The 27,639-nt window shown below is 38.2% G+C and overlaps 1 protein-coding gene across 1 annotated transcript; it reads right to left on the bottom strand.

The window, feature by feature from the left end:
* Positions 1 to 1,543: 1,543 nt before the first annotated feature.
* On the bottom strand, positions 1,544 to 25,796 carry LOC140138727 (sialidase-3-like). The gene is made up of 10 exons (XM_072160485.1): positions 25,700 to 25,796; positions 19,776 to 20,016; positions 17,118 to 17,169; positions 14,543 to 14,713; positions 13,853 to 13,988; positions 12,598 to 12,688; positions 8,037 to 8,123; positions 7,167 to 7,300; positions 4,585 to 4,833; positions 1,544 to 2,434 (listed from the first exon to the last, which is right to left on the bottom strand). Exons 2-10 carry the CDS (start codon positions 19,924 to 19,926, stop codon positions 2,084 to 2,086), a joined length of 1,422 nt encoding a protein of 473 aa, XP_072016586.1. The 5' UTR covers positions 19,927 to 20,016; positions 25,700 to 25,796; the 3' UTR covers positions 1,544 to 2,083.
* Positions 25,797 to 27,639: the final 1,843 nt, after the last annotated feature.

Genomic DNA, 27,639 nt, shown 5'->3' with positions numbered 1-27,639 from the left:
TTGAATAGTTGCCACACAAAAATTTGTAAAAAATATATACTGATGGTGTAGCAGCGACAGAACATATTATAAATGCATATATGAACATTGAGAACTAAAATCTACATAATAATTATGAGCTAGCTCGAAGCAGAACAACTTCCTCTAAGTGATTGAGGGACGCGGTGGTCATAGACTTATATAGTGAAATGTTTGTGTTCTGACGTGACTGATTACCACTTTTGTGCCAATTCAGTGGCTTCTCCTTGCACATGCCATTAATATGTAATAAATTCTGATTTATTATATTGTACTTTCTGCACGGCCAAAAGGGAGGCAAACGATTTTTTGGCAGACAATTTTGAGAAGTAACCACCCCGGGGTACACATAATTATTGCATCACCCCTAACATGCCTAAGCTTGGCTAAATCAAAGATAAAAACGAAATGACATGGATAGATAATAATATCATTAGGCTTTGGAACGCATTCACTATGAGCAAGGATGACCAGCTAGCATCCAACATCTTCGCAAATTACTGCTGCATTTGCAAGTATACGACTCACAAGGAGGGTACGCAATGCAATTGATGCAATGAGTACTGTATTCGTCATGGAATCGATCAGGCAGAGGGCAAAGCAGCACAGTAAACTCACTTTAGGGGCGTAAACCACCAAATAACTTCTCCATTGAAAAGCACGTAGAAATCAACTTTTTAAGCGGCGTTTTCTACCAGGCGTGACAATTTTTTTCACTTTTTAACGTCATCCCTGTATTAATTAAGGACTGAAATTTCATTTTAGCTTCAATTTTGGGGAACTTTACAGATTCAGTTTTTTTTAAAAAATGTTGAAAAGCGACGCCGCTATTTCAACGCCAAAACTAGCATTAAAACTTGTTCCGTTAGCAGTAATTCGGACAGGGCCTACTTTTCTTGTGAAATCGATTTGTATAATTTCATATCTATTTTAGTCATTAATAGGTTAGCATCTTTCATTTAAATCAGAACATGCCAACCTCACGAAGAACATGGTCCCTAAGGACACCACATTGTCTCATGTAGCCATATACGTTTAACCGGAACTCATCACCATTGCACCTTTCGCGCAGTGATTTGGTGTCATGCGCCCTTAGAATAACCAATGACATACCAAACAGCCCTCTTCAGGATAGGAGAAAAAGGTGAAAAAATAGGAGAAAAAGAGGCCGCAATGAGGGTTCTGTTTATTCTGGGATACCCTGTTCAATATAAAACAAGATATGCTCCTGGGGCACTACAGGTTGACAATAAATCAAATGAGGGAATGTCCCCACTTTTTTTGCGATTGGTCGCAATTGGATGGTCCCTTGTGGTCTACATGCGTTAGTCCTATAATAGATTCCATAATATATTGGAATGTTGGTAAAAGGTTTAAAGGATATTAGACTAATGTCCGAAATAGAGTTAAGTGTTTTTCCATGGAATTAAGTAAGCCCACACAAAGTGACTTTGTTAACTGCCCTGCATGGGTGGTTATTGGAATGAATATTTTTTCTCCAGAATTAGCTTTCATAAATATCACCTTCATAATCATTGCATAAATGATACTGACACAATACAGTGCGCAAAACAGTTATGTTCAGCCCTGTATATCCTAAACACAGAAAACAATGTCAAAATTAAAACAAGCAGCCAGCACCTGTATCCTTTAGCACTTAAGACCTCGTTTGTTAAAATGATAATTAAAGAAACAGTGATCTGAAACATAAGGAAAGAACAAAATCAAAAATTGCACATTATATGTTCTGTAGTTTTAATGTGCTATAGTCAATGGAAAGCACTGTGCTAGTTCTCTAGGGCGAGAATGCTTTGGGTACAAATCAATAGAGCATGCAATGAAGCAAACTGCAACTTTTGAATTATTTATCATCATGTCTTTATTGCTTGAACGATTTTAATTAAATGAAGCCTTCAATCCGAGCAAAAAATGAGTAAGTTATTGGCTACTGGGCTTTGTTTATGGTATAAAGGGGTGAAAATAACTGGTACCTTAATTCTTTTTGTATGTATGTCATATGCGATGTTTAAAACTGCTGCAATACTTTTGGTCCACGTAACAAATTTTATCCTGAAGAAAATGGTGACAGTTCCGCTATCCCTTGCAACATCCTCTCCAAACTAAACATTTTAAATTGAATTGATTCATACGCAAAATCTTCACCACCACCTTCGAATAAAATTGCAAAATTTGGTGAGTAGACTCCAGCATCCGAGTCCCATGTCTCAAAATATGCCAAGTCTGAGTAGGCACTAGCATTTGCGTGGATAACCCATGGCTTGCTCCACGTTCGGCAGCCATCTTTGCTGATTTTTACCACCATGTTTCGTCTGAATATCGATGCTGGGTTGGAGAAGACAACCCATGTGTTGGATGGTGAGAGTGGCTGTGGGGCTGTAAAACCTATCATGCTGGCCTTATCAATATAAACATGGATGATAAGATTAATTAGAAACTTTTTAAATTAAATTAAATTCAAGCGCTATAATTCACAACTTCAAAAATACATGATATACAATGCCAAAATTATATTAGAAACACAATATGAAGCAGGCAATGTAAAATCTGCACAAAAAGTAGCACAGCTGTTATAAATACGCCTATAGCTTCAGAACTAATGATTGTTTCCATAATATTTCTACATAGAAAGAAGGATGATTTATTTACGCGCACTTTGATATGTTGAAATATTGTGGAAACAATTATTAGTTTTGACGCTATAGGCGTATTTATGACAGCTGCGATACTTTTTATGCAGACTTTACATGCATACCACAAGCCCATAGCGGACAGTCAAATGAGATCTTCAAGGTAAAACAGGAGTGTATGGCATTAACGAAAAAGGAGTTCTGGGGCAACATAATACAGAGCAACCAGGTGGGGAACAGGTTTATGCTGTCGGAATTGAAAAAGGTGTGTCGTCTGTGACTTCATCAGACTTGAAGAAGTCAGTGCCACACCTGACGATGGGAAACAATAACAAGCAACAAGGCCTCAACGATTACACTGTCGTCTGTGACTTCATCAGTCTTTAATAAGTCAGGGCCACACCTGACAATAGGAATCAATAACAAGCAACTGTCGGAGTAACAGTTTCGTCAGGTGTGCCTCTGACCACAACAGAAATCAGAGCCACATATGACGATGGGACAACGATTCAATGGGCATGCTGTGAGAATTGAACTTGTCCAACTCGAGGTGCTGCACCTGCTGATTTTTTGTCTTCAAATTTAATTTAAAAAAATATATCAAATACCCCCAACAACAACAAAATGTGACCCAATTTAGTCCACCCAGGCTAATGTCGGTAGCCGGAAATATATACTGCTTAATACGGTTGTCTATAGATGGGATTGTCGAACTTCTGGCCTACTAAAATTGGCCATGATGTAATGTATCTTTAAATGGATCAGGCTCGTAATATGGTCTGAATTCTCCGGGCACGTGCCATTACAATTAATTACGAGGTACAAAACTATATGTAGAATTGGCAGCTCTTTGTGTTGGTGGTTGGCGCGAAAGTTAAACTCTCACTTGGTGCATGCACACGTACATGTATACTTTCTAGCCCGTCTTGTATTTCCAGGCTTAGCGCTTGCGGTTACATTCGATTGATAAACTAGTATGATTGACAGAGTGTGTGTTATGGACAAAGTGCAGGGGCAACACCCTGCTCAAAATCATATATAATGAGCCAATCAGAGATATGGTAACTTTACACTGAAAACCTGGGAGGGAATGCTTGAATGAACCAGTATAAACGTTAAAAGCATTTGAATGTTTGAACGATCAAATACACCCTGGGGTCACTCCCATTGTGGCCTGTACACCATCCGCGATAATAAACTTTTGAAAAGCACCTATCAACAAGGATTTAACCCTTGGCTAAAACGATACCATAAACAGGTAACACGTGCCTGTTTTCACACCATAAACAGGGATTTATTCCTTGCATCAAAATTCATACCGTACATTTCATTTCCGCGTATTAGCAAATTGCAATTTGGCTACCCATTTTTCCAATTTTTCATGTTTTTGACACCTTAAACACGATACGCGCGTATCGTGCCTACCCACGAAAAACTACCCTTTGTACGCGTTTTTATTATCGCGGATGGTGTACAGGCCACAATGGGAGTGACCCCCCCCCCCCGGGCAAATACATGCGTGTCAGTTGAGAACACACGATCGTTTCTAAAGCTGAATTCTTACTCGAAAACCTTTGCGGAAAAGTGAGTCGCACCAATGATCAATGTATATAAATACCGAGCAGTCGCGCAATTCGCTTTTCTACAAAAGCGACTGGGTATAGACGGACGCCCTCAGTCGGTCAACGTTCACCAACAAGGAATACACACTTTGCCATGCTGGTGACGACAAGGATTTAGTCTAAAATATAAAGTATAAACCCAGCTTTACACAATGACTAATTTACATAGTGACAAAAAAATGTACCATTACTCAGCCAAACATGGTAGAGTAGCGCCCGGATGTCCATAGGAAGTGCAGTAGAAAATCCCTCCCAGTGCACAGATACAAAGAGCAAGTAAATATCATAATACATACCTGACATCCACCAACACCGGATGGCCTTGTTGTGTTATCTTCCCATAAGAATGGTCCCTGCAGAGTGTTGGTAAAATTTCCCTCGTCAAAATCCGGCTCACGTATTTTATATCCTGGTTCTTGCAGTGACCACTCCAACTTAGGTATACCGAAACTTGCTCCCTCGTCATTACTGAATGCCAAAAGGCGAGGCTGATCCGGATGTAGTGTCCTTGCATTAATACAGAGTTCATTGTCAAGCTCTACTGCCTGTTTGAAGGGGGAAAACTCATGTTCATTGTACGATCGAGGTATGACATTCACGTATCACTACCTAAGTTCATGGAAAGGAAGAGCGTGGAAATGGAAATCAAACTTATACTTCTACGCTACCTAAATTGGTACACTCACCGGAGTGCTTTGACCTGGTCAACCGACATGTTCAACGGATGTTATTGCTCTAAAGATTCGTTGACCAGGTAAAAGCGCCCCGGTGATTGTACCAAATTTGAGTAGCGTAGAAGTATGAGTTGGCTTTCTAGCTACGTTTACCTCTAGTATGAATATGCACCATAAAATATATGAAATATAGATTATGCACTATAAAAGATATAAGGTACCAGTTCTGTTCACCCTTGTATATCCTAAACATAGTAACATCAGCAGTCAATGTCTGTACCCTTTAGCTCTGATTTAAGACCTCATTTGCTGAAATCAGTTGAGAAATAAAGACACACTGATCCAATATTCTAAGGAAGATGCAAATTTATAGACAGAGTGTTCTCTACCGCCACGTTTTGCATTGAATAGAACTTCGAAGTGCAGCTTCTGATTAGTGGTTTCTTCATTGGTTTTCACAGATCACTAACTTCATGAAAAAAGGTCTTGAATCACAGCTTAAGGGTACAGGTAATTGTTGCTTGGTTTAATTTTGACCATTTGTCTTGGTTGAGGATGTAACTTCATTCTTTTGAAGAAGAAAAAGCCCAGTGATTTACAGTGTTCTACGCACAGGCACAACGCCCAGACGTTGATCCACAAGCCTCAGCACACTTTACAAGTTGTTGCTGACCACTGCGCCCCACATCATTCCATAAACCATTTAACAACAATTCAGGGACTTTGCTGCTACAAGAGCGCACACCCTAGATATTCCACAAATAATCTTCGCAACCAGGATCAACTCCCCGAGTTTCGTACCGGATACAACGAGACAATTAGCAGTAAGTTCCTTGTCCTGGGGAATTTCAAGCTAACTCATTTTTTCCACGAGAGCGTACTAGTACTAGGCAACGCCAGGGTTCGCAACCTCTCGCACCATCGAATCGCCTGGTCTGTATACCGAGTAGCCATGGGAATCAACACTGAAATTTAGATACTGAAAACCATTTTCAGCATTACTCTAGTCATTTTCAGTGTTGCTCTGGGTACTAGGGTATTTTCAGTGTGGAAATTGTCCAAGAATTATTTTTCATAACAACAGCATGGTCCAATACATTTCAGTGTGTTTAGGACCATTTCAGTGGGATTAATGAATGACCACTCATTTTCGTTTTGAAGTTTTGCGGTTGATTTTTCAGTGTGATGAGACATACAGGGTGTCCCAGAAAAAATTACCGAGTAAATATAATTGAACGTAAGTCGAGATATAGACATCAGAATCACAAAAGCGCATAGCTTAGTTTGTTGTGCACTACATACGAAAATTTTATTTGATTCGGTTGACTGGTTGCGAAGAAATGAACGATTACATAAGGCGTGCATCAATTCAGTTCATTCCAAGTTTGATCAACAGGCACTTTTTTCATACTCGCTCACCGCTTCCTAAAGTTTGTGTATTATCATTAAATTTAGTCTATATTATCTATTTCATAATCGGAACATTTGACCCAAGAATAACAATGATCAAGTGCTTACAGCTTTACGTGTGATTTTTGATACCATGAAATATTAATGTTGAAATTTTAAAAGATTTAAACTTTGCATTACAATTTCTTGGAAATATTCCAAAAACATTTTTGTCAGCTAGAATTCTTTATGCAATAATTCTTTATGTAACAATTACGTCGTATATCAACATTAACCTAAAAATATATTTACAAGTACAGAGCATTATCTTACATGCAAGCTTTCATTTTCAATATCGTACATTTTCAAATTTGAACAAAACCTAATTAAATGTTTTGCAAGATTGTTTAAAAAGAACAAAAAGGGTTTCATAGAACAAAATATGGAGCACATTGACAGTTTAAACCACTAGTGCGCATTGTGTTGTGAATGATCTTTCTTTCAAACTTGGAATGAAGTGAATTGACGCATGCCTTGTGTAATCGCTCATTTCTTCGCAATTAGTCAACCGATTCCAGTAAAATTAGCGTATAAGATGCAGAATAAGATGGGCTATCCGCTGATGTTTAGATTTTTGGATTTTGATGTCTATTTCTCGACTTACGTCCAAGTTCATTCGCCCGGTAATTTTTTCTGGGACACCCTGTACATGCATGTGGTGCTATTCCAAGGGTATTATCTATTGATCAGCGTTACTTTTCAGTTTTAGTGTGATTTTCAGTGTCAATATCTCAAAGCAACATGTAATAACTTACCGTTGCTTCATCACTAAATATTGCAATGCCATTTGTATCTTCCCTATACCCAAGGCTGCCTCCTGGATGCCACGTGTTACCGTGATCATCACTGTATATCACATTGGATTGAACGAATGTCCCATCTCTAAACTCTGCAAATTGTAATGTATACATAATGATAGTGAGAAATGGGTGTTGGCTTAATTAAAATGGAAATTGACAGAAAATTAATGAATTGGAAACATTTTGAACAGGGAAGAGTACCCTAATTATAATATGCATTCATGTAGCGCATATAACTTTCTTGCACACCAAAGTCGGTAAATATCTCTTTGAGGCTCTTATTCCATTTAGTGCTCTCTATCATTTTGGTTTCAATCTGAGTACTAAGTCTGAGTAAAACATAACGTCTTATAATACTGTAATGCTCTTTTAGTGAGGGAGCATGATAAAACCCCATGAGCATTTTTTGCTGAAAGTAAAGCCACCTATAAAGACATATTGCCAAACACACCCAACATGAGATGAACCAGCGGACTATCAATAAAAACAAAACTTCTGACCGGTACAACATACAACTTATAAGAGAACCGGGCAAAGTTCAAGCAATTTAACATTGACTCCCATGTCTGCTGTGTGGGGAAGCACAGTGCAATAAAAACAAAACCCACCAGGGAACACCCCCGTGTCTGCTGTTCAGAATTTACAGTGCAGTTTTTGTATTCCCATTGATCCATGTTGTTTTTGCAGATATAGCACTTCTGTGGGCCTTGGAGCTGGCAATGTTTTGGCTATCGAACTTTACCAACTTCTAATGCCTATATTTGCTGTTTTTGTCACCCCCCCTCCTCTGCATACCGTCTGATTCTCCTTCTATGTGCTGCATACCTATTTGTTTTGAGTCAGTCACATTTGACCAAAATCTACCGGGCACTATGAGTCTGCCTGATTTCATCTGAATGCCATGCCCAGGACCTACAAAGAAGAAACACTGATGATTAATAGTGTGAACACTTTAGGGTACACACCACTAAGTAGATCCCATTGACTTCTGTACAAACAGGGTCCGGGAATACGTCATTTGCTTGACTCCAGAGTGAATCAGTTCTTCAAACCTACCCTTTCTGCAAGTCGAAGGTCAGATGAAGACATCCATTGTAGAAATTATGTTTGGAGTCTGGCATTTTATTTCAGAAAAATGCCGAATAGATCACCCTATAACCCATACAGCTTTACGCCACCACACAAATAGCTTTCTGAAATGTAAAACAATTTGAAAGTTTATCCAAATCTTCATAAAATGTCGGATCCTGCTCATGTTTCACAGACCATCTATTTCCCAGGCCTAAATGAGGATTAAATATGAATCAGGGCCTAATATTTGGATTTTAAGCCTTTTCTGATGTATTACATTAAGTCATATCGCTCTTTCCCTCTTTCGAAGCACTGCTTTCTTTACCAGGGTGTAGGAGACTTGAATTTACTGGTGTAGGCCTGCACTCTTAACAGATTGTCACTGACCACTGTAATAAATGCGCATTAAAACAGTGAGTGGCCGGACGGAAGATACATTTTCAATATTCTTTTAAGACAAATTTGGGTTATTTTCATGAAACAGATGGATAAAACGGTGGTAATGAATGACAATAACTTGCAACCATCTATATTGTATGGTCATTGCGTGAAATCGTCAGGTTTGTTTTGGGCCTCAGTATTTTGGGAGCTTGCACTCCCTCAGAAAATTACTTTGCCCAAAACAAACCCCTCCGTTTTCACATAATTACTTCAACAAACAGCGTGCAGTTATTATGGTGTAATTAGCGCACACCCTTAACATACCATAATACGGTAAACCTTTGTAGCCAAGATCAGCTCATACCCAGGGGGCCACACAGGTCTACCTGACATGGAATGCTGTAAAAGGTTGTTTGGTACCAATATCTTCGGGGAACCTCCCTTAACACATTCTAGGTGGACAACCCTGAAAATATACTACTGAAAAAATATGGCGGCCATTTTTCAAAATGGCCGCCATATAAAATTAGTTTTGACAATATCTCAACTCATAGTGTACTTAGAGTTGTGATTTTGGTGGCTATACCCAGGTTTGGGGGGTCACAGAATCTATTGTAGCAATCAGGTAATACATGTATTATTTAATAAACAAATATGGCGGCCATTTTTAAATGGCCGCCATTCAAAACTATTTTTGACAATATCTCAGCCCACAATGCACATAAAGTGTTAATTTTGGTGGTTATACCCAGGTTTCTGGGGTCAAAAAATCCATTAGAGCAATTAGTTATTACATAACGTAGTTACATCTACAAAAAACAATCCAAAATGGCCACCAATATGGCTGCCGTAACTACCACAGTGGCACTAGAATGATGAATACATGTGTAAGTATTGAAATTGTTATATATTGGTATTATACCAAACTTTGCACAGCTTTTGGTGTACTTAATATTATGCATCATTAGTTCTGCGCATACATGATGATGTTAGAATAATAGATCATGGCTGTCATCACTACTGTCACTCTCATCACTACTCAGTTCATCAACTGTGCCAAAGGTCGTGCCGCGATTACACTTGTCTTGTAATCCGTTGCATCTGCAGCCGATATAGCATGGTACATCTTCCTTGACGCAGGAACATCTGATAACACATCCTTTGGTGCAGGTACAGATCGAGCCATTTCTTGATTCCATACTGGGTCAGAAGTTGTTGCAGGAACAAAGGCGTTATCTTTGACAGTCCAGCCAAGTTCTTGAAATGCTGGTAAATTTGGCTTTGGAATATGAGCCGACTTGAATATCATAGTTGCCAATGCTACACGTTTTGGATGGAGCTTCTTTTGGTGGAAGAAGTTTCAAGAGGGTGGATCTGTTATTCAGAAACTTGTGAGCTCTGAAAACATCAAGAGTTTGATCTACATCAGTTTTTTTTTTGGCGTACGCACTGAGCATAAGCTGTCTTGCTTGCTGCGTAAGATTAGCTTCAATATCAGAAGAGTCAGCAGTTTCCGGAAAATCTTGTAGGGCTGGTAGATTGAGAGCCTTCTTACTTGTGAAATAGAAGTAACTAGTTGTGTCCCTTCCACACAAGATGTGGAGGAAAGTTAGAAATCGGCATCGGGGAGGCCCTAGCGCGGCATCTATATCATGTATTGGTAGATGTGTATCTCTGTCTGTTCTTATCCATATTTCTGACACATCAAGTTGTAACCGCGAGGAGGCATAATAGGTCACATCTGTGTCATTGGCATGGACATGCAACCAAACGCTCAACATTATCTTTCTGTACACTATAGACAGCATGCAGGATGAGTCTAGTATCTGCCTCATCCTGATCATGACAGTCTTGGTTTTGTCCCTAACACCATTGTGATAACTCTCAGTTCTCCTTCCAACAAAGGCTCCCCGCATGAATGCCTGATGAACTTCGGGTGCCGTGAATATATGGAGAATGTCGGACATATCTAGAAAGGTCATCTAGAATAGCGCTGTTGGCCTGTCTTGAAGAGATTCACGGAATAGGCCCTACTACGAGTTGCTCCTGAAGTTTAGCTTTGCGTGATTTTCTTCAATTAGTTTCAACTACTCTTCTCGAGATCGTGATTGAACAACCAGGATCTGGAGCATTATGTATGATTGGGAATCATACATACTTAAACCTAGGTGACTTAGTTTCGTCTTAAATAACTGTGTTTTTAATTAATACCAGTCCTTGGAAGGTCACTTATACCTTATTTATGTTAGCTGTAATGAAGAAAAAGAACAAATTTGTTTGCATTGTGAAATTAAATTATTTCCAATTTTGGCGCCATTTTGGATTTGGATTTTGGATTTGTAGTAGATACAGGGACTCTATGTATTAATTGATTGTTCCAATGGATTATTTGACCCCAAAAACATGGGTATAGCCACCAAAATCACATTACAATGTGCACTGAGATATAGTGAAAATAGTTTTGAATGGCGGCCATTTTGAAAAATGGCCGGCAGATTTTTTCAGTAGCATATTTTCAGGGTTGTCCACCTAGAAGTTGTTCAGGGAGGTCTCCTGAACACATTGATACCACACAACCTTTTACAGCATCCCATGTCAGGTTGACCCAAAAAGTTGAGTTTGGCCCCCTGGGTATCACAGACTTTTGCAACGAGTTTGTTTCTCCAGAGAATTACAAGTTCACTCAATTTAACTGTCTTTATTTTTATCAGGTTCGCAATTTATTTATCGCATTAACGGCCCTAGCTACTATGGGCTAATTGCGGGGAGGAGATAAGTTTAAGTGACCGCTTAAGGCACAGGTCTCGTAAACCTGATGTCCTGGGTTCGATTTCCAGGCGGGATCACTTTTTCTGCTTGTCTCCTTTATTATTTGCGACGGCGAAACTGATAGAAATAATGTTTATTTATATCATTCCCGTCGATCATGGCACTATTTCCGTGTTATATATTTTCCTAACAGGGAGGATGGCAATTTACTTCTCGCATTTACGGCCCTAGCTCCTATGGGCTAATTTCGGGGAGGAGATAAGTTTACGTGACCACTTATAGGTTCAATTTCGACCAGCCTAAATATGAAGCTTCCGTGGTTCAGGCACATGTCTCGTAAACCTGAGGTCCTGGGTTCGATTCCCAGGCGGGATCACTTTTTCTGCTTGTCTCCTTTATTATTTGCGACGGCGAACCTGATGTCGCCTGATAACCTGATGTTTATTTATATAATACCATGCCACTATTTTCCGTGTTAGCTGTCTTTGTTTTTCAACATCGACAAATTTCATTTTCTTCTCCCGTTATCCTGTGGTCACAAATATATATCAAACTTGTAAGCATGAACCAGTATTAAACTAAGGTATCATAAATTCATTATGACGACAAATTAGGGCTACATTGCACCTGATGGAGCATGGAGCGATGGCCTTGGCTAGCTGAGTTGTAGCCTATTGCTTTGACATGATTCAATAAAGCTATACTGTACCTGGAGCATAGAGTGATGGCATTGGCTTGATGAGTTGTATTGCTTCATGATTCAATAAAGCTATACTGTTAGGCCATAGAGCGATGACCTTAGCTTGATGAGTTGTATTCTTTCATGATCCAATAAAGCTATACTGTACCTGGAGAAGGAGCTTTGGCATTGGCTTGATGAGTTTGTTTACCCAGGTTGGTCCGTGAGGAACACATGCTAATCCATGGAAAACCATGGACCGTTCCAAGCTCATACAAATGCACAAGCCTGGATAGCCAGTGTAGGCTAATATATGCATGTTGGCCTAGATAGCTTTGATAAACAAAGCAAGAAATGGAAGAAAATAGCTAGGAAAAAGAGAAAAGAGAGAAGGCCACTCCCAAACACAATTGTACAATTTTACTCTTAGCCCTTACTTCGTGCGAAAGGAAACTGAATTCATGATTCAATAAAGCTATACTGTACCTGGACCATATAGTGTTGCCTTTGGCCTGATGAGTTGCACTGCAGGACTTAAATCTTGTGGTTCTGTCCAAGTTAAACCTAAATCAAAACTCTTTAATAAGGAGTAACAGAAATACAAATTAAAATCATTTATGGGCTAACAGAGTACATCTTATGTAGAGTAAAGGAGAATCTATGATCACATAAAAGATATCCGCGGATTAGAACTTTTCATCCAAATTATCTGTTTTATAATTATGTCTCAAAGCTGGCGCGTGCATTGGTTTTGTGGCGAGCATTATTTGGTCTCAGAGATATTGGCAATTTTTGTTTCATTTTCTTCGGAAGCTTGAGACATGTTATTCATACAGTTTATTCTATAATTAGCTCGGACCAAGACACCCATACCCACAAAGTTTGACGGCATACATGTCCAGTAAATTCCACGAACATGTAAAGGACGGATATATACAGACTCACAGTCACAGGCATAGCATATAAATGCTGGCCCATTATAGCTAAAAAGAAAAAGAAAAAATGACTCCCTACTATCAAATAACAATGTTGACAATAGTCATAGCGAGAAATTAACTGGGGATTCAATTTTTAACAACATTTAATTCCAAAACCAGTAAAAGTCTGCCAAATACAATTTTTATAACAAAAATCATTGTGAAACTTGGCGGTAGGAATGGTAGGTGATCAGAGCTTGTGGCAGCTACTAATCATTCTTAAACATGCAGTCTCCCACAGTGAAAACGTTTAATACCATCAAAAAACTAATACCACTTTGTTATTATAACCTCCAGTAAGTAAAACAGATCTCCCAGAAAAAAAGAGTAGTGATGAAACAGTTGCCCTGATGTAGAAAACATGTACTGACTCTCTATAGAAGTCTAAGAAGATGTGAATCTATAGGTTTTGAATTTACATCGTTCAATCTGATCATCATGTAGATACACACGTGATCACGTGTAGTGTAAGTAAAATATTCCACCCAAACTCAAACCTAACTCTAGCTCTTACTCTAAACTACAAGTACAACTATTATAACTACAAATATAAACTCAACTATAACTCTAGACTCAACTATAACTGTTTATTTAAAACTCTAAATCCAGCAAAAGTTCGAACTACAACTATAATGAATCCAACTACAATTATAAATTATTATAAACTCGTGACTACAATTACAACTACAACTATAACTACAAAGTCAATGATAAAAATACATTATAAAAACAAATTATGAGATACATCTACCAAACTGGCTTACCTTTATAGCCATTAGCCTGGGAGTGACTGTTTCATTGACAAGCTCATCCCATAACTCAATATGGGATGGATGGACATTAAAAACCAGTAAGATCATGTCGACTACCGTGTCTATTGTTGCTTGCGGACTCATCATTCTGCGCATCAAAAGTAATATGTAATAATTATTACTATTTATATGAGATACGTTTCGGTAGTGAGAATTTCATCGGCAAGCTCATCCATACATAAGTACTAACACGTCACACCTGACCGGGCAGGGTCAACGTATATCGCCGAAAACAAACATATTTTATCCGGTGGCAAAATCACCAGTCCGGCAGAAGATTCGGTGGGATTTGGGGTCCGATTTCCGTTCACCATGCAGGCGTCTTGTCCCATTGTTAAACGTCCGATAAATGACCGGCGAATCCGTCCCATGTGGCGCCATAGCAGGGACGTCGATCCTATAGAAAAGTGGGGGAGTGTCTGAAAGGTTTGGAAAAACTACAGCACCTAAAGTTTTGATTTTTGCAGGGTATGTTAGTTTACTTTATAATCATGTAAAACAAAATGAAAAATATTGATGGCGTTCTCCTCAACAAATATTACAACACGGCTTTAACCGTTTGTGCATCAGGCAGCTAATGTTGGTAGCCTTTGTGTGTTCCAAGCTATCAATATATCAATTTGAATCCTTTATTGCCTTTACCTGTACCCGCTCTGACTTGCTATAATTTCCACTGGCCCCCACTCAACTTTCCAATCTTTTCGTCTTCCACGTCGTAAGATAATATCCATTTCTCCAATATCGTAATGGGTTTCTTTACGACCTTCAGCAAAGGCAAAGAACATGTCACGATGGTAGACTAGAGCAGGTATTCTGAAAAAAGAAAGAAAAAAGAATGTTGATAGTGTATAGGCAAACCCTGGAAAATTATATACAAAAGTGTGTGGACAGCAAAATGTGTACTTTGTGTTATAACGCGGGGCTAGCAGCGCATTTGAAGCAAACACTTGGTGCAGCCACCCAGGAGGCTACATGCTGGCCTTCATAAAATTCACAGTAATGCTATTATAAAGAATATTTAAAATGACGCCATTTGACAACATGGTGGACCGCAAGACTGATTAATCACATTAACTGGCGTCATAGCATGTGGAATATGGACAACACCTATTAGTAATAAATAGTTTTATGGGCCGGGAACCACGATTAGTCGAGGCTCCCCATACAGAGATGCAATGATATAGACGGTTTTCACCCTTGTCAAATACCTCTATATTTCTTTTTTCAACCTTTACCATGTCACCGCACATTTTTGTCTTTGGTTAATGTTTCAATCTCGTGCGTGTGATGGTTGGTTAGTTAACATTAAATTTTAAATCTCGCGCGTGTGATGGTTTGTTTATAGTTTACATTAAATTTCGCGCGTGTGACGGTTGGTTGGTTGGTTGGTTAAATCTCACACTCCATGATAACAGCTTTTTTTCCCGGTGGTGAAAAATATGTCTTCATCAAAGTGTGACTGCTTATGTATGCCTGATTATATGTGAGTATGGGTAGTGATGTGGGGAGAGTGTTTGTTAATGGGGTGGGGGAGCTGTTTTTTACGTCTGATCATTCAGTATAATGATTAGCCTATATCTTTCGTGAGTGCATTTTCTCAGCATAGCATATCAGAATTGCTTATATTTTGCGCTTTTAACCCTTAATTAGGAATACCATACTGAGTTTCATGATTCGATAAAGATATACTGTCCCTGTAGCACAGAGTGATGAGTTGTATTGCTTCATGATTCAATAAAGCTATACTGTACCTGGAGCACAGAGATCGATGGATCTTTATGGAAAGGGGAGCAATATTATCAGGGGTCTTTATGGAAAGGTGGAGGAATATAATCAGGGGGTCTTTATCGAAATGTGGGTATACAGGGATGCAGCCGCTTCTGGTTGCATTTTCAACTGACAGCATAATAAGCCTTATAAAATTTGAGTAATCCCCCCCCCCCGGAATAAATTGGCAATATTCTCCAATAAAAAAACACACCCTAAACCCAGTTTAATACGATAGGGTTTCGAACGTGTGTTCAAACGTCGGCATGAGATATACGCGTGACATCAAAAAAATCTTACAGCGCGCCACGAAAGCAAAGATATAATATTATACATATGAGGTAAAAAGACAAACTTAATGAAAAATAAGTCAAAATCGTTTATAAAACTAATTCATATCTCTCATCTGTGTTTTATTTGCATGGTTATCAACAGAAATTAAACTCTATTCATATTTAGGGTTAGGGTTTAGGGTTAGGATTAGGGTTTAGGTTTAGGTTTAGGGTTAGGGTTTAGGGTTAGAATTAGGGTTTAAGTTTAGGGTTAGGGTTATTGTTAGGGTTTAGGGTTAGGGTTAGGGTTAGGGTTTAGAATTATGGTTTAGGGTTAGGGTTTAGGGTTAGGGTTTAGGGTTAAGGTTAGGGTTTAGGATTAGGGTTTAGGGTTAGGGTTAGGGTTTAGAATTATGGTTTAGGGTTAGGGTTTAGGGTTAGGGTTTAGGGTTAAGGTTAGGGTTTAGGGTTAGGGTTTAGGGGGTTAGGGTTAGGGTTAGGGTTAGGGTTAGGGTTAGGGTTAGGGTTTAGAGTTAGTGTTTAGGGTTAGGGTTAAGGTTTAGTATTAGGGTTAGGTTTAGGGTTTAGGGATGGTTATTAATTAATTATGTTACAAATTTAAAATACGTACTACGTATTTTGACAACGGGGTACACCGTGCCCATACGTATGCTGTAATACAGCATATTCATCCCAGCACGGCATTTACCGTGCCCATACGACCCGTACGGACACAATGTGTTACGTGTACATTATGTGTGTATCGGGTTTTTAAAGGGGTGGTGTGGAATAGGACGCCGCACCGAGACGTTCACAATAACATTTGTTCTTGAAACAATGCGCCAAGTGTATCCACGATATATCATGGCCGACACAACTTTTATATGTTATCCTAAGATGATGGAATACAAATATTTTTGTGAAAATACACGCATATGTTCATATTTTAAATTTCAATTTTTCTGGTGTGATTTTCCGGTTTTTAAAGCAAATTTTATGAGGGGGGTGAATAGCTTCATTCAAGAGACAATTTTATTGTCTCTTTTCTGTTATTCTCCAAATTTTATTAATCATCACAGCAACATACGCGGGAATTCAACTTAAATAGTGTGAAAACCTGTGTGAAGAGAGTTAATAGCGTCTATGATTGTTTGTTTTTTTAACTTTCAGTTCCTTACCTTGTTGTATTGTAGAGTGTATTGTTGACATTCATATCTTGATCAAACAATACTGCAATAGAAAGAATACAAAGTGCAATGAATGAAATATGACTTGACAATTTCAGAATGTTCCATTTGTATTAAAAACACAAAAAAACGTTTTTATCTGTATTGTATTTTCAAATAGTTGAACACATAATTCCAAAATAGAATATAGTATGACCCGATCGACCACCCCCACTTTACATCCTTAAATCTAAGATTTTGATGATGAAAGATTCATAGTTTTCTCATTACCCCAATAACATAAAAAAATTGTAAAAATTGGTGTATGACCAGTACCACTAGAGGTATGCTTACTGTGCTTGCTTATGTCGACTCTTGTAGTCGGACTCCCATAATGGCTCTCCAAACTGCTCTGTCTAGCATACAATTTTTGATGTCTGATGAGAGGTATACTTTATCATGTTTATGGGCCATTGCTAAATTTAACTATGGGAATGTGGAGAAATATAATTGGGGGAGTGAGGGTATCTATGGAAAGGATGAGTAGTATAACCAAGGGAACGTTTGTGAAACAGTGGCGTAGGTAGGGGTCGTGGCGCCCAGGATACATAATGAAAAGGTGGAGCAATGTAATTAGGGTGGTCTTTATGGAAAGGTGGAGTAAATATAATTAAAGGGTCTTTATGGTAGGCGGAACAACCTAATTAGGGAGGTCTTTGTGGAAAGGTGGAGAAATATAATCAGGGCGTCTTTATGGAAAAGTGGATCAATATAATCAGGGGGTTTTTATGGAAAGGTGGAGCAATATAATCAGGTGGGTTTTTATGGAAAGGTGGAGCATATAATCGGGGGGATCTTTATGGAAAGGTGGAGCAATATAGGAGGATCTTTATGAAAAGGTGGAGCAATATAATTAGGGAGGCCTTTATGAAAAGGTGGAGCAATATAATTAGGGAGGTCTTTATGGAAAGGTGGAGCAAATATAATTAAAGGGTCTTTATGGAAAGGTGGAACAATATAATTAGGGAGGTCTTTGTGGAAAGGTGGAGCAATACAATTAGGGAGGTCTTTATGGAAAGTTGGAGCAATATAATCAGGGGGATCTTTATGAAAAGGTGGAGCAATACAATTAGGGAGGTCTTTATGGAACGTTGGAGCAATATAATCAGGGGGTTTTATGGAAAGGAGGAGCAATATATTCGGGGGATCTTTATGATAAGGTGGAGCAATATAATCAGGTTTTTTTATTAAAAGGTGGAGCAATATAATCGGGGGATCTTTATGGAAAGGGGAGCAATATAATTAGGAGGGTCTTTAGAGAAAGGCGGAGCAATATAATCAGGGGGTCGTTATGGTAAGTGAAGCAATATAATCAGGATTTTTTTTTTATAGAAAGGTGGAGCAATATAATCGGGGGATCTTTATGGAAAGGGGAGCAATATAAGCAGGGGGTCTTTATGGAAAGGTGGAGCAATGTAATCAGGGGGTCTTTATCGCAAGGCGGGTATACAGGGATGCAGCAGCTTTTGGTTGCATTTTCAAGCTTGGCAATTTTTGGAAACTGGTTCGGGTATTTTTTAATAATTATATTTTCCAAAATTATGGTTAACACAATTATATTAAACTCTTCATTTTTATTGTTGCTGTTGTTGTTGTTGTTGTTTTGTTGTTGTTTTGTTTGTTTGTTGTTTCTTTTTTGTGAGGAAATTTTCCGAAATTTTGCAAATATAAAATTTGATCAGATCAAAAATGTTTTTAAAATCCCGGCCACCCGCACATCCCTATCAATAAAACAGAAGGCAATCTCCAGGAATAATGTAGACTTCTCCGTAGTCCGCTTGCCCATTGTGCATACTCTTAAACCTCTGATTTAATTAATTTGTGCACAATTGATAGATTTTCACATCTGATCTTTTTAGTCTCCGTACTCCCTCTGTTTGTTAGCTTCCCAAGTGGACTACTTAGTTTCGATTGCGGTTAACATGTTTAACACGGTTGTCTATGGATGAGATTGTCGGATTTCTGGCCTACTAAAATTGGCCATGATGTAATGTATCTTTAAATGGATCTGGCTTGTGATTGGTCGCCCAGATCTCGTTATGGTTTAAATCCTCCGGGCATGTACCATTACCATTGATAACTACATTGTACACAACTATGCGGCGGTTTGTGTATTAGGTGCATGAGCGCGTCTTGTACGTACGTGCGGTTAAATTGGATTGATAAACAAGTATGATTGATAGTGTGTGTTAGGGACTAAGTCCCCGGTCAAAGTCCTGTTAAAAATTCAATGTACATAGTCGATTTTTAACTCGGGCTTTCGCGATTATTTAACTGGTAGATTCTAAAATCAGAACTGTTCAGTATTGAAGTGCCATTATGTTGCATTCAATAAGCCCATACAATGTTGCATTCAATAAGCCTACGTATACTAAATGTAAATCGCTTTGGTACATGTATACATGTGAAAGGCGCTGTATAAATACCAACATTTATATTTATATTTACTGTTATTGTGACTAATATAATTATATAAACTTTTTCATAACCAGTATTGCTAGTATTTTGATGTAATAAATTGTTCAATTGAATGCGTTCATAATGATCAAATAACATATTTTTATTTATCAAAAAAAAAAGTCTAGGAATTATGTATCTAATATTGCTTACCTTCTGCCTCTGTTTCTACAGGTGTTGCCGGCTTATAACCTACATCATCGCTGACTTTCCGTGCTGGATCACAAAATATCAACGATACCGATATTACCGATAATACCAACAATCCACAGCTTAGAATGAGAAGCAGCAGTCTGGTTTTCATGCTGATGATATGGGGCTGCTTCAAGTTGTACCTTTTTAATTTATATAGTCTTGGTGAGGTTCTTCGTGTTTTAACTTACCAGTTGTGATACTGCATGTTCAATGGAAAAATATCAAGATTCAATGGAAGAAAAATTCCAAGATCACCACTGGTTCATACAATACAAATATACAGATTTAAGGGTATACGAGGTATTGTTGGTCGAAGCAGCCAAAAAATCGATTTTCATTTTCTGAATCAATATATTATTGAAAAATAACACTTTGGTGTTTTGCAAAAGCGCATTCTACAAATCATATACTTTGAAAACTTGCTTAATTTATTGTTGTTAATGAGTTATGTACGTTTTACAAAAGTGTTGTTGTTTCAGCCCTCTTTACAACATAACTCAAGAACCACATAACCTTCAAAAGTATATCTGTGATATTTGAATTCTTCTACACGCTCGCTATGAATTGAGCAATGCAATTTTTGCTAAAACTCACTACCATTCGCAAGATGCTGTGAACTACATGTTTTTTTGCTGCTTCGACCAACAATACATCGTATACCCTTAATATACACAAAGCATGCAATCATTCAGGACGACCCGCCCGAGGTACAAACTCGTCCAAATGCTACAAAGTGGTCCCATGGATCCATCAACATTTTGGCCTCACACTTAAAAACTTATTTAAGAAGGTGTTGATTACCTGCATACAGGGTGTCCCAGAAACAAAAATACCGTGCGAATGAATTTGAACATAAGTCGATCGAGAAACTGGCATCCGAATATTAAAAAAGCAGCACGTACGGTAGCTAATTGTTTACTATTGCTATTTAATACTTACACCGTAGAAACCCGTCTATAAGGAATAGAAGCGACTGTGATGATAGCATATTTCACGCTAGCGCCCTCCACAATATTATATCATTATGGAATTTGAGCAAATCATTTACCGACACAAGCAGGTATACAATGTATTATTTTATCTTTATTTCGCATCTCACGAGCATAGCTCACTTGGCAAGGCATAAGACTTTGGTTCTTTAGATCGGAAGATGGTGAGTTCGAGCCTCATCACGGTCACACAAACTTTTATAAACAAAATATTGTTCAAACTTTTCATTTATGTTTTCTTGCATTTTCTAAAGACTCCTTTCGTGATCATTTTTTTTTCATATTTAGTTTAATTTATTCTATTGTTTTTCTTTTATTGTTTCGTTTCTTTGTCTTTTTTTCTTGTTTAATTTTATTTTTCTTTATTTTTCTTTGATTCATATAATATTGGCAGGATAAGGAGAGGAGGGAACTAAAGACCCATTCAGTGATTTGCTCATCCGGACGATCGTAAAAATCATCAAAATTCACCTTTGTCATTGTCATAGATGTGGTAACATAGCCTGCTAGTGGTTCAGCAGAAAACCGTGTGACACATAATATACATTTGGCTACATTTTATTATACGATAAATACGAATTTATTAAACATGGTAACAAATATTCTCTAGCAGATCGGTTATACGATGGAACTGGTAGGCATAGGCCTATTATAAATTCGGGATATTAAATATCTTCCTGACGAGACAGATCTGCGCATGTGGTCAAAGACGATTCCTTACTAGCCACAGACCGTCCGCTGGAATTAGTTGAACATGAACCACCATTCGCTATGGCTGTTGGTCGGACCTCTCATCTCTCCACATCGATTGTGACCTATAATCCCCGACATTGCCCTTATGAACTCACATCCTCCTGTTTTATTTCAATACGCTGGCGAAGTTACGTAATAATCGGATTAACTACCATAGCAATAGGTGAAAACAATTTTTGAATATACCGCGTTATACACTGATACGTTCAGGCGGTACCTCTTCATTGAACCATATCATGCTGCACCTGTAAGATCTTTGAAAAGACCAGTATTGTATTCAATCTATGATTGCAGACATACACAGTACAGGTGGTGAGTGTAACCTGCTTGTAGCGCAGCGCGATATGTTCAAAATTGTTTTCACCTATTGCTATGGTAATTAATCCGATTAATTACGCAACTTCACCAGCGTATAATGGCCGAATAAATTCTGACCATCACTTGGCTTGTTGGATTCGTCTATACTACAATTCGCTGTCGAAGTGACGTAATAATCGCAATAACTACCATCAAGCAGATTACACTAATCACCCGCGTATGTCACCAAACATAGATTGAATGAATACCACTCTTTTCATAAATACTAATCTTACATGGCGAGTGATTAGCATTTCTTTGACAACTATGGTTTAATGCATAGGTGCCACGTGAACGATGAAGTGCAGGGCTATATATTCGAAATTGTATTCATCAATTGCTATGGTAGTTAATCCGATTAATTACGTCACATCGACAGCGAATAGCCTATAGTATGGGTTCAAGTGGAACAAAAAAATAATGTATGTCCATTGCTAGCTATGGTAATTAATCATGTTAGTGTTTACATCACTACTTCGGTGAAGACAAGAGAAGTGTGCCTTCTCTACCAACGCCTGTGATATAACAGGTGCAAGCGAAACAAAATTGAATGACCAGAATAGTTTCCTTTGTCAAATGAATTGATTGAAGTTTTTGAAGACACTCTATTCAGTTAGCAACCTGGACAACGGATTCTTTTGTTCTGCAAGGCTCACTCAGTCATTTAATGAGGCAATACAAACGATCGAATTTGGTGTTGAAATGAGCTAAATTTTGAGTTACACCTTTTCAATGTAAAATTAATTTTCTCGGCCAAATAAAAAGCAATCATTTTTATTTTTTCAGTACATGTCAGGTCAAATTGTAGCGCTTGATACTGTATTTTTTTTTCAAATCCTAGTGTTAAACTTAGGCGTGAAATTCAGTCATTTCGTGTAAGATTTTCGATTTTGATAGGCTTAAACTCTACCCGCGAGCCTTTTTTTGGATCAACCTTTTAGCGTTTCAAAGTAATATAGTTCGCTAATGAAGGATTTTCCCAACTTTCTAACGCACATCACCGTGAGCGATATATCATAGTTTTGTCAGAATTTCCGTTTTGATTTCACCATCTTTCACTGTCGGCTGAAAAAAAATCAAAATCAACGCTGAAATCTAAAGGCTAGTACTAGCATTGTGGATCGATATCCCTGGGTTTAATAGGAATACCGGCATGGCTATAGTGTTGCCAGAACTTCAATATAGCAAAGAAATTCCCAGAATAGCGCTCCTACTGATCATGTTTAACCAGAACACCCAATTGGGGATTTAATCGCTGGTCGGGCAATTTGCTTTCAATGAAAAATTGACCTGGATAACAACAAAGGAAATATCGACTATTTCTGCTGGTTGCTCTCGAGATAAAAGTACTGATTTGACATTTTCGGAACCTGAATGGAAAAAGGATAAAACAAAAACGGAAATTCTGACAAAACTATAACATATAGACCCACACGATGTGCTTTACAGAGGTGGGAAATATCTTTCTTTAGCAAACTATATTAGTTTGAGACGCTAAAACATGAATTCCGTAAAAAGCTCGCAGGCGAATTCAAGGCCTATAAAATCAAAAATATCACACTAAAAGACACAATTTGATGCTTAATTTTAACACCAGGATTTAAAAAAAATGTATATCCAAGCACCAAGTTTTTAACTGACATTACTGAAGATAAAAAAATATTGCTTTATATTGAGAAAATTAATTTCATAAAATATAGTTGTATCTCTGAATTGTGCTGATTTTTACATGTATCGATCGACTTTTAGCGCGACTAAGCATTTCTAAAGAATTGGTTGTCCAGGCGGGTGACTGTATTCTTGATGGGATAATAGATTCAAATATGGAATAATTATTATTCCTCATCTATTTTTTTTTATTGAAAAAACTGCAATTGTGGCAACAGAACCATATTTATTTTGATTTCATTTCAAGTAGAAACAAAATCGTGCTTAAGCCAAAAACGCACCCTACCTACCATTCCTCAAGAATTGGGATGGCACAAAGGTGCAACATAGGTTTTTATTGCAAAGACGAGGACAGACAAGTAGTTACAACACATCTGTCTAACCGTGGGTTTCGCTATTATTTAGAATAAATGCTTTTACTAGTTTCTATAAAACCACAAAATTACTAAAAAAAACTATAAAAAAAAACTAAAAAAAAAAAAAACACACCTAAAATTAAAAGTAGAAAAGTAGAACAGAAGAAAGATAAAAAGAACATGTCAAAAGTTAAAATTAAACGAGAATGAAAAAACGGAACCGGTGCCCGGACCATGCTCTCTTCAGCATGTCTTCAGTTCCAAAGTCTGACGCTCTATCAATTGAGCTATACGATCCTGATATACGAAACAGTCGTTATTATGTCAATACAATTGATTGGTGTTACAACATACTTAGATGGAATGCATAGCCACCCAGTGCCAGTATTTGCTCAAACTCCAAATACAACAAGCAACCAATTTTATTGAGGGCGTTTCTTAGGTATATCCTTGTAGACGGGGTTTTACGGTATACTGCTATAAAAATGACTTCAAAGAATGATGCTATTTTTCCTTAGTAATAACTGTCGGGAGGGATTTCTGTCCATTTCACGCTAAAATAACAACTGCACTGGTGATTTTGGCCCCACTGATTAACATGGAGTTTTACGCGGCCCTAATTTGGAGTTTTTACGCGGCCCTAATTTGTAACTCAAGAGTAATTGGATAGCAACTATTTTAAAAAGGCCCTCCTCCTCATCTGTTGAAAACCCAGATGATATACATGTCTAATTAGCTGGACACTTGGAGAGAAAGGGCACACAAAGCTTCTCAAGAATTTTCAGCACAGCCTTAAGGGATCGGATAATAACGTTTACACAGTATTTTTTGTGGGACGTGAGAGTACATTAGACTATTGCAAATTGCATTCTGCATACTCTAAATTATCAAAAATGGATATTTGTTATAATTTTGACATTTAGCAGTCCTAAAATTTATAAACCTAATGATATACAAACCCATTTTAGGTCTTTTGGGGAAAATATATCATCAATTCGAAATGTCAAACCTTTCAAATGATGGATGGCTTTTTCTCACAGCTACATACACTTTAAAAGTACATAAATAGTAAATTCTTAAATTATATAAGTGAGGCTATAAAAGAATCTTTACTTCCTAGACATCTTTGCAAGGATGTTGACCATTGGTTTATGATCAGTGTGAACTCTGACCTTTGGTCTTCCATGTAGATACCGATCAAATTTTCGAATGATAAAAAAATCGCCATGCACTCTTTCTCAATCTGTGCATAATTCTGCCCGCTGCTGACAAAAGTGCTCTAGAGGCAAATGCACCAATCATGTCTCCCTGAAGAAGCGTTGTACCTTTAGATCTCTCTGGTCGAAGCATCACATTGGATTTTGACCTCTATGCTTAGGTCATAATATTGGAGTACTGGTGCATTCGTCACCAATTCCTTGATCTGCTCCATGGCTTTGTCGGGGTGGAGTAGCCACACCCACACATCCTATTTGTCAGTTATCTGTCAGAGCTGAGGTAGGAATTTTGCAATACAAACCCTATTATGATCTGCACAGGGCTATATAGACACAGTTCCTGTCTGGGAACTTAAACTGTGTACAATTTGTGACAAAATGCACTTTTTCACAACATTTTTGGCGAGTTTTTGGAGAACCGATTGACCTATTCTGATGTGCTGTGATCATAATTTGAAAAAGAAAACAATTAGAAAACAAAATACGAAAAAGCTACTGTTTGTTATCCCTAATATACAAATCATTAACTATAATATATTTACCTCTTCATCTATCACGTATTATAGATGCATTGGTTTTCTTTGCATTTATGCGTGCACCATTTGGCCTATTTTATATGCAGAATATATACCATTTACATGTAGGCCTATTTAGTTATAAACCGGTAGCATCCATGATGACTCGAGCATATGTAGGCGCTTGGCCTACGTTGCAGGGCCAGATACCAGGTTTCATATTACCGAGTGCAATATCCAGGGTATCATTTCACTCCGCAGGTTACCAAAGTAAATGATTGGGATGAGGGGCCAGATAAGTTCAATCCACTCAGGGGTGGTGCAATAATTATGTGTACCCCGTGGTGATGAATTATAGTGAAAAGGGGGGGGCCAACATTTTTGGGCAGGTCATAAAAAGGGGGGTCCAGCGATTTTGACAGGTCGAAGGGGAAGCAAGCGATTTTTGGCACATATTTTGGGCACCATGTTACGCCCTTAAAAAATGTTGGAAATCGTTAGGAACACGTTCAAATAATTATGCATAAGGGGTGGTGCAATAATTATGTGTACCCCGGGGGGGGTGAATTCTCAAAATGGTCTGGCAAAAATCGCTTGCCCCCCTCCCTTTGGCCGTGCCAAAAACCTCTGCCCCCCCCTTCGACGTGCCAAAAAAACTTTGCCCCCCCCCCCCTTTTGACGTGCATATTTGAACGTGTTCGTAACGTTTTCCTACGCCTTTTTAGGGCGTAATATAGAAACGGTGCCCAAAATATCTGTTCCAAAAATTGCTTGCCCCCCTTTCGACCTGCCAAAAATCGCTTGACCAAAAATGCTTGCCCCCCCCCCCTATAATACACCACCCCGGGGGTACACATAATTATTGCACCACCCCTAATATCCTGCTCGCTGCGCTCGCATTATATTATATAAGACAATTTAAGGTTTCAAATTCGAGTTCATGCATGTGTAAGGGGGGGTGGACAAATATTTCTGGCACGTCAAAAGGGAGGGAAAGGTTTTTGGTACGTCAAGCATCAAGGGGGGGGCAAATATTTTTGGCACGGTAACAGGGTGGGGGCGATTTTTGACAGGATTTCTGTGTACACAATGTTCTTTGTAAGGCACTGGACTTGTCCACTCATAGTTTGTGTACGCTTTGGTGTGAGGACCGTGAAGTTTTCAAAAGATCTAGAATTTCTAGCGGAGTCAGCGGAACAATATTTCCCAGGGGAATGTTCCATACCACTTGTTTGCGAAATTGAAAAAAAGTGCTCAGTCTTCATTTTATACGAATCACATGTATAGGCCTACATCATTGTACTTTCATTATTCTTAATTTTCGAATCCCATGTACAATCACGCTCATTTTCGGTGCACATTACATCACATCGATTAATCTACCCATACAACAACGGGTGCCGGGAATTATAAGCATATACCATACGCGTATCCGTCGGAAAGGGGTATATTGGAAATTTCGTTCGCATTTTAGCAAAGAAGGGGCATTGTTGAAGGGCAAAAGATTCGCGAAATTGCAAAATAGGGTTATTTTTATCCTTTACATTTCGCGAAATGAGATGCAAAAAGGGTGTTTTCAAAGAGTTCGCCGACGATCGTGAGTACATGCAGATACACGGAGTGTCAGAACCGGGCATTGACGTATCAAAATTTGCGAACTTGTATTCGTGTTGTTTGGTTGTGATAACGTTATTTTCGACATTGACTTTAAGTCGACGTTAAGTTGTGAACGTATGGTCGAACGCTGTAACAACCTATGAATAATGCGTTCACAACTTGATATCAAAACAATTAACATCATTGACGCTATATCATGATATCAATGTTCGAAATAACGTTTTCACAACACGAATATGAGTTCAAAAAGTTACTTATATTTACAATACAGATATAGATGACAACATAAGTACAACATGGATTACTTCTATACAATGTTGTAACAACGTGAAATTCTTGGCTGGGAGGGG

This window comes from Amphiura filiformis, chromosome 18 (assembly GCF_039555335.1).
Source record: "Amphiura filiformis chromosome 18, Afil_fr2py, whole genome shotgun sequence".
NCBI classification, from domain to species: Eukaryota; Metazoa; Echinodermata; class Ophiuroidea; order Amphilepidida; family Amphiuridae; genus Amphiura; species Amphiura filiformis.
The sequence above is the reverse complement of the archived record's forward strand: the minus strand, read 5'-3'. Positions and strand labels throughout refer to the sequence as shown.